This window comes from Capsicum annuum, chromosome 3, assembly GCF_002878395.1.
Source record: "Capsicum annuum cultivar UCD-10X-F1 chromosome 3, UCD10Xv1.1, whole genome shotgun sequence".
NCBI classification, from domain to species: Eukaryota; Viridiplantae; Streptophyta; class Magnoliopsida; order Solanales; family Solanaceae; genus Capsicum; species Capsicum annuum.
This window is the reverse complement of record NC_061113.1, coordinates 227,156,325-227,164,810: the sequence shown is the minus strand read 5'-3', so window position 1 is coordinate 227,164,810 and position 8,486 is coordinate 227,156,325. Positions and strand designations below refer to the sequence as shown.

Genomic DNA, 8,486 nt, shown 5'->3' with positions numbered 1-8,486 from the left:
TAAATAAGATACTAATAATACACATTAACTAATACATGTATTATATTTTACAATACAATCCCCAAACGACCCCTAAGAGTACAAGTTGCATAGCTTTTTTGTTCCATTAAAATTTAAAAAGAATAAAAGGCAAAGATTGAAACATGAAGCATGTGTAAGAGAGACATAGACAAAAGGGCAGTGTGCAGTTGTACCAGTTAAAATAAACCGCCAGAACCTTTTTCCACTTTCCTCCCTTTTAATTTATAGTCAACGTCTGATGTTAAATAAATAAATGTTATACTAGTAAAATACTATAAATGTACCTCTTCTATTTTCCTGTCTTCATCTACTAGACAACTACTTATTAATTTCTCACTTACTACTATTTACTACTTAATCTGATTTCTTAAGTCTAATCCTTCTATTATTTCTTTTTGTATAGTACTACTCCATTACAATTTGCTTGATTCGTTTTGATTTGATATAATTTCTCCGTTTCAATTTATTTGATTTATTTTTCATTTTAGTTCACCTTCCTTTTAAGTAATTTTTTTTAATTTCAACTTTTTTTATATGACATATATAAAATCATACGATTAAAGAACATTACATTTGATATATTTTTAATGCAAAACAACAAATCAAAATTCATTATTATTTTCTTAATTTTCTTTTAGTCAAAAAAAATTATTTAATTTAAAACGGAGGAGCTAGAGTTTTAGAAAGTAAATAAGATTTTTTAACATTAATGATCTTAAACTTAAAAATAGGTCGTCTTATTTAATGAAATTAAAAATTTGTATAAAAGGAAAAATAATAAAAAATAAAAGTAAGATAATATTTTTTTTTTTCAATAAGATAAAAAAAGTTGATAGGAAGATTATTTAAAGTGCACATCCGTTAATTTTTCGAAACGGTACAATCTATATAATAAATTAATACTACTAATATTGACATTGATAGGGGTAGTAAATGTAAATAATAATACATGGTGTCATTATTATAGGAAAATCACACCCACCCACCCCCCACTAAACCCCTTCCGCCACCTATATAAACTCCCCTTAACTTTGTTAATTCTCCTTCCCTTTTCTCCTTCCTTCTCTTATTACAATTTCTAGCTCAACATTAACTCTTTCTCAGAATTCTCAAGCAGTTGCTCAGTTTAATTTAACATGTAAGTTCTCTTTTCCGTTTTTGTTTTCGTCTCTCATTTTTTTCTTGTTCAAGCTGTTGTTAATTTAAATTTGTGTTTACAGATATTCGTTGCAACTTACATCTATCTCTCATTCTGGTCATTGAATTATCGCTGATCTCAGTTCCTTTGATTTTTTCATTTAGATTAATTCAATGTAGTTATTTTTTAAAAAATTCTTTGTATATATGTTTTGTTAATTTTGATGCTATATATATATATATATATATATATATATATATATATATATATATATATCTGATCTTTGTTAAAAAAAAAAATTGTGTGATGGATGATCGTCGTTTACGATGTCTTTTCGTGACCGGCGATAACTTCTTGCCGTGTGAATGGCGGTCGCATTCTCAGGTGCGAAAACGGACGCTGCGGCCGTTTTTTCTTTGTTTTGTTTTGTTTTTACTTGGTTTGTGTGTTCTTTTTGTTTGGTTGGTTTTCTTTTTTTGTGTTAATTGTGTATAGGCCAAGTGGTAGCAGTAGGGAAAGAGATTACGGAAATTAAACTCTCACCGATAAAGTAAAGATTTATATTATAAAAATTAATGAAGTTTTCATTTTATTTTAGTAACTCGATTGATTAATTTTTTAACTTTTTATTTTATTTGTGAGGGTTTGATTTTCCACGATCTCCTCCCCGTGTGAGTTTTCTAGTGATTTAGGGGTATTTTAGTGACAAAAAGTGAATAATGAGATCACGAACGAAACGAAAAAGCGGTTTGGTGTTCGTTTTTTGTTTATTCGCCGGCGAAGCAAATTGAGTCTTCATTTACCAAGGCCCGTGTATTACAGTCGCTTAGTTGAACCACTTGATGTTGGCGTTGTTTGTCACGCGCTAGGGTATAGAGTTTAGATGGGTACCGCCAGGCTTTTTCAGTTACTTCTCCAGCGGTTACGTGTGGTCTCTCTGTGGCACACGTGTACTTTGCTATGGTCCACAACTTGACTGGGCCTGGGGTCCATTTTTTGACCCAAGAGGCCCACTTGACTACTAATCATAGTTTTAGATCCTTCTTGTTTTTCTTTAAAACAAAGTTTGAAAAAGGTGAGCAGGAGCTTATGGATTTAAGCGGTGAGATAGCTTTTAGAAGGATTGCATACGATAGATCTTACAGTTTGGTCCTTTCGTGAATTATGCATATAGCAAAAGTTTTAATGTTTTAATATATATTTTTTTTTTATATAATTATGGTGTCCGAGTCAGCTTGCACACCTATGAGATATGTTACCTCCCATCAGCAACATATACTAGGTAACTCTTTCCATCACGATTAGATCAAATGGAAAGAATTTTCCTAGTATTGATCGGTGTTAGAAATTAAATCTAAAATCTCTTAATGCTCAATTTAATTTCATTCAACTCTTTTCTTTTCTAAGCCTAGATTTTGATAAGGTGCTCTTATATTCAAAATTTACATAATCAATTTAGTCATAAATCCTTTGCATAGGTTTCATTTATTAGTTAGTTAGCGCCCCTATCAATAATTTTTATTTTAAAATTCGAGCTCCACTGCTTATTTCATCAGACTACAATAATAATAATAATAATATATCCAGTAAAGTTCTATATATTAAATTTGAAGTGGATAAAGTACTTACAGATCTACTCTAACAATTATGGTAGACTATTGGTCAATATATATAAATACATGAAAAAGCTTGATTGATCTCATCAGATTCGTTAGTAAGACACGTATATACTACAAGAAATGACTGCACTGCAACTGTCCGTTAAAAGCCCGGCCAGGCCCTTTTCTTATAGTCGGCGGCAGGTAGGCAGATTAAGAATTCGGGCCCATTAACCGACCCTCTAAATATCCTTTTCATTCAATGTCACTTTACATGAATCAACCTTCAAAGTTCAAACTCTTAACCGTAAAAGCAGTTACAACAGTTGGAAGAATATTACTCATATTGGTGGGGAAAGTATGCATAAGTGAGTATCTTATACTTTGGGTAATGGGTAATGGGTAATCTTGTAAAGTAGTTGGTGCGATAAAGATAATATTCTCGGATATCCCAATCCATCAGATATCTTTATCTATTCTATTCTACCAATCAAACTATTCTTACTACCCATATCCTTTTAAAATGTGTCATGTTAAAAGCTAGTTTTAATAGTGTTTTCGTGTTAGATTTTCTATTCTCTATCTATCTTATTCCTCGGCAAGAAAGTCGTTAATTATTTGAAAATCAATTAGTGATCCTACATCGGAACATCTAGTTTCTTTATTTTCCCTACAATTACTATGTTAATAAAGTACTTAAACTGTTAATAGCATTTTCTGACTTCGTCCAATGTACTAGTTGAATATGTTACTTTAGTTATTATTACTCTAGATTATATTCTACTTCTAGGTAGTTTCACTAGACTTCTTCACGTTGTGTCCTTTTGTGTAGCATCCATAAAAAAATAATTATCCTATAGTTTTAAGTCGCTTTCTTAATCCTTGTCCAAAAGGATGTTCCAAATGTGTCGAATTTTTATAATCCTCAAATTCCCGATCTTCCCAATGGTTTATGTTCTTTTTCTCCCTGTTGGTGACACGTAAATCTTTGTCTTTTTTAACTTTTTTTTAAAGTTGGGAAATGGTCCTGAGGACTATTTGAGTCTTACTTTGTGTTCACACATATGTTATCTAAAGTCAAATCACCACTTTCTTTTTTTACTCAACTTTTTTTTACTAATTTAAAAAGTGTAGATTCCATTTGCCTTCTACACGTCTCATTTTTTTTTACGTGTCAAGGACCAACTGGTTTTGTGAGTATCCTTGCACAACCACGAGCAATTCTGTGGGTAGGAATGTGTTATGAAGGTGAAATGTTGGTGCCTCCAAAAGTAGAAAAGAGAAGCAAAACTAGTGGCGGATAGTACATTCTGTTGGATCCTAGAATGAGGTAGAAATGGGAATGGAACATACATTATATGCCTATAAAATTAGAAGTTAAAAGTTAAATCAATTCAAATTATAAAAAATATCTCATCCTTCTTGAAGGAGGCTACCTTGAAAAGAATAGTGTGTACATAACTTTACAAGATAATAGGGAGACTATTTTTCGATAAATTCTCAATTCTTTCCGAAGGAGAGTAACAAGAAATTAATACAGATGGGGAGTCATAAACTAAACTACAACTAGAGTACTTATTAGGCGGTGACTCATTCTTCAATTGTTTATGTTATGTGTTGCAGTCATTAAGTATTTATTAGTGCAGATTGAAAATTGACAAATTTAAACGCTAGATTTTCTTTCGACGAATAACTCTTGACTAAAATAGCAATCAATGGTGATAGAATAATTGTATATGCATGCACAATCAACGCCACAATTTGTTTTCAGAAAATGTTGCTTTCTTTCGCTGAAACAACAACTCGTCCCAGTGACATTATTCTATAATTTGTAGGGCTATCTCTAATTATTATATTTTTCTGTGTGAACATTTGTTAATTCAATAGTTTTCCTATATATTTTATAAATTCTTATGCTTCCTTTTAATTTTGATGCACCAAAATCTACCTTAGGACAATTATCATTTCGTCCTTAATCTTTCATTTCAATATCTAATTTTACTTTTTTATAAAAACGCTTTCTTTAAAAAAATATTTATATCACTCTCTCTATCTCATTCACTCCCTAGTCTCTTTGGAAGGTTTGCGTCTCAATCAATATTGAAATTCTTCAATTAATAATTTTTTTCCCTAGCTCACTAGCTGTCTCATTACCTCAACCCTACATTCACTCCCTAGATGCTTGCTGCCTTTTTTTTTTTTTTTTGTTTAAGTCTCCAAAACAGGTGGCAACCATAATAAGCATAGAAGTTGGTTGTTAGAACAAAGCCAACGGTATAAACGCATGATGATAGTTTTATTTCTTTATATTTTGAGAAATTGAACTACATTAACTTTTGTCAGTATTTGCTGAATCAGTTTGATTAAGACCTCAACTATAATGAGCTTTTAAAAAGTTGCCATGTAACGTTGAGTCACCAAATAGGACTTTAATGTTTGATTAATTCCTTTTCTTTTTAGTTCCTTTTGTCTTTTCTTGTTTTTATGTCACTTCTTTTCAAATCAATTAAGTTGTTATAGTGACTTTTCTTTAAACAAAAGACATATTTTAACTCTTGGAATCTCTTCTAATCATTTACTTACACATGTATTATTAATTTTTCGCCTAACTAATATCTTATGTTCCAAATTATTTGCCACTAGTGACAAGCTTTGAAAAGGACTTTATTTCTATTTTATACTATCTCTACTTCTTGGTATTTTACTTCTATTTTTTTAATTAAACATTTATTTATCTCACCTAACATATTCCAAATTAAATATTTGTTTTAAAATATTAAATATTGATAAACTACCTTGTTCCTGATTTTATGGGATTTCAACTCCAATTTGCACTGATTATTTTAACGGCTTCTTGATCTTAATATTCCTTCGTTGAAAAGTCTTCCATTTTGACTAACAGAATCAACCATTAATTTATTTTGCCAAATGAGGGGATCTAAAATTTGAACTTTTTGAGTTATTGATTATAGGACAACCACTTCAAGTGTTAGGAATTGGTTTCTTAATTTAATAATTATATGTATGTGATGAATCTTTTAACGCATTTATAGAATTTGAGCTAAAATTATTGCTTCCACTAAGCCGTTTATCATCTTGTAAAATACCATCGTTTTTAATTTTTGAGAAAATGCTTTCTCTGTTTTTTTTTTTTTAAATATTAAGGCTGACAATAGTTTTCCTTTTCTGGTTTATGCCAACAGTTACACTTGGGCCCTCGAAAGCCCATTGATTATACTCCTGTCAGCTCTATCCTAAAAGCATTTGATTACATGTGTACTTATACTTACTTTTGGAATTTTTTACAGCAAAAATGAGGGAAAATTTGACAAGGTGGCTGTACCAGGCAATGGGATTCCAGAATGGGCTGGCTAAGACTCAAAGAATTGAGTCCATTTCAAAAGCAACTAAGCCTAACAAGGCTGAGCCCAAGGCAGATTCTAAGCCTGATCAAATGGACATTTCTGCTGATGTCAAATACCTTTCTTGGTTGGTGAGTAGCCCACTTTTCATTATTAGTCAACATTTTCATTGTCAATTTTATTATACTTGCTCCTTTTCCCAATTTTTAGTGTGGCCTAAGAAAGCAGGATGTTTGCGGTTGCATCTTTATTGTATGAAATTTTAGTAAAGACACTTAACAGATATCTTGCAGTAGTCTTTGGTATGGTTATTGTGCATAGAGTATCATTTGTAAGCTTTCTTCTTCTTTCTTTTTTTCAGAAAGGGCACCCTTCAGCACTTAGCTCCTTCCAGGAGATGATGGAAGCAGCAAAGGGAAAATGTGTTGTCGTGTTTTTAGACTATGATGGGACATTATCGCCAATTGTAAATGATCCTGAACGCGCCTTCATGTCTGATTTGGTAACTTATATCCATGTTGTTGCCCTCCTTTGATCTCTCAATTTGTGTCTTCGATGGCATTCTAATAGCATGCATTACATGCAGATGCGCTCAGCTGTTGGAGATGTAGCAAAGCTCTACCCGACAGCTATAATAAGTGGAAGAAGTCGACAGAAGGTAATTAAACAGATTTATTAATCATCCTTTAGTCTCAACTCTCAAGCCAAATTACTTTGATAAAATGTATCTTAATATCTAATTTGTTGTTTGTGCTTAGGTTTATGGTTTTGTAAAGTTGGATGATATATTCTATGCGGGGAGCCATGGGATGGACATAATGGGACCTGCCATCCAAGCTAATTCTTATGATGGAAAGTACCAAAGCAAGGCCCTTGATAAAAAGGTTTCTTTCATTTCCTTTTAACAGATTTATGCCCAAACCACTAATTCCCTGTCGCTATATACTTATCTATGTCTCCGATTATTAATTGCAGGGGAACGAACTCACTGTCTTCCAGCCCGCTCAGGACTTTCTGCCTTCAATTGAGAAGGTTGACTAATATTTCAATTTGTCCATGACGGCTATTATGTAATATTTACAAATTCTTATGTCCATCTTGTTATGATGTATTCAAGAAAATGTTCATGAATGTGGCGCAGATGTTGAATGAGTTGGAGGAAACAACTTCGGAGATAAATGGAGCTCTGGTTGAGGACAACAGGTTCTGCATCTCTGTACATTACCGGCATGTCTTACAAGAGGTACAAGTCAAATTAATTATATATGTAGGACTTCTATTTGAGAAATAATTGTCAATTCATGTGCAGGATGTTGAATAAAGTATTCCAAATCGTAATTATTTTTCAGGATTTAGGGCTGCTGGAAAAGAAAGTTCAAACACTAGTTGCCAAGTACCCCGGTTTTCATCTTACAAGGGGTAAGAAAGTTATTGAAATACGTCCATCCATCAAGTGGAACAAAGGCGACGCTCTGCTTTACTTGCTTGAAACTTTAGGGTTCGCGGATTCAAGTGATGTTCTCCCAATTTACATCGGAGATGACAAAACTGATGAAGATGCTTTTAAGGTACGAGTTTCTTATTGTCTTAACAATTGTTGTTTGCACTTGTTTAAATGTTTCGTCATATGACATTACTAATAAATAATGTAGTGCTAGTTAGTTCTAAATTGATAGGAGGAGTGATTTGTGCAGGTACTCAAGGGTAGAGGACAAGGGTATCCTATTATAGTGTCTAGTAATCCAAGGGACACATTGGCATCTTACTCTCTGCACGATCCATCCGAAGTGTTATCTTTTCTGATACGGCTGGCCAGGTGGGGGGAGCTTTCCGCTGTGTAGATTGCTTATGAAGTGGAGCTGTGATGGATAAGTAAATTATATCCAATGTACAGTTTATATAAAATTATATCGCTATACATGGTAAAACTGGAAGGAGTGGGAGCAAAGGTATAAAAGGCGTTTTTTGTGGTCCGCCTGATATGCTCCCATTAGGTTTACGAAGTAGTAGCAATATTAGTCATATATAAACTTAAGAATGAAAAATGCAGTTGGGTGAGTTTTTTGCATCATTTCCCAACTACTGCTGTAGCAGCAGCAGCTTATTAATGGAAACTTTTGAACTTTTCGGCTTCATTTGATCTTATGTCAAGTTTTTGTTAATCTTTGTTACCTTATGCATTGTAACAAGCACCAAAATCCCAGAGATGTACTTATTAATATTTCAGTTGATTGTACTTTAGTGCTTAAAATCTGCTTTCGTTTAGCTATAAGCCAAACAGGTTTGATCTTTTGCTTTAGCAAAATCCCAAATCATGTTAGAAGAAAAAGGTGGTGCTCCTCCTCTAAAAGGAGAAATAGATGCGTT

General features: G+C 32.6%; 1 protein-coding gene across 1 annotated transcript; it reads left to right on the top strand.

The window, feature by feature from the left end:
* The first annotated feature begins 1,012 nt into the window (after positions 1 to 1,012).
* LOC107863145 (probable trehalose-phosphate phosphatase 2) lies at positions 1,013 to 8,285 on the top strand. The gene is made up of 9 exons (XM_016708946.2): positions 1,013 to 1,159; positions 6,066 to 6,250; positions 6,481 to 6,621; positions 6,706 to 6,777; positions 6,878 to 7,003; positions 7,095 to 7,151; positions 7,261 to 7,362; positions 7,469 to 7,687; positions 7,814 to 8,285. Exons 2-9 carry the CDS (start codon positions 6,071 to 6,073, stop codon positions 7,958 to 7,960), a joined length of 1,044 nt encoding a protein of 347 aa, XP_016564432.2. The 5' UTR covers positions 1,013 to 1,159; positions 6,066 to 6,070; the 3' UTR covers positions 7,961 to 8,285.
* Positions 8,286 to 8,486: the final 201 nt, after the last annotated feature.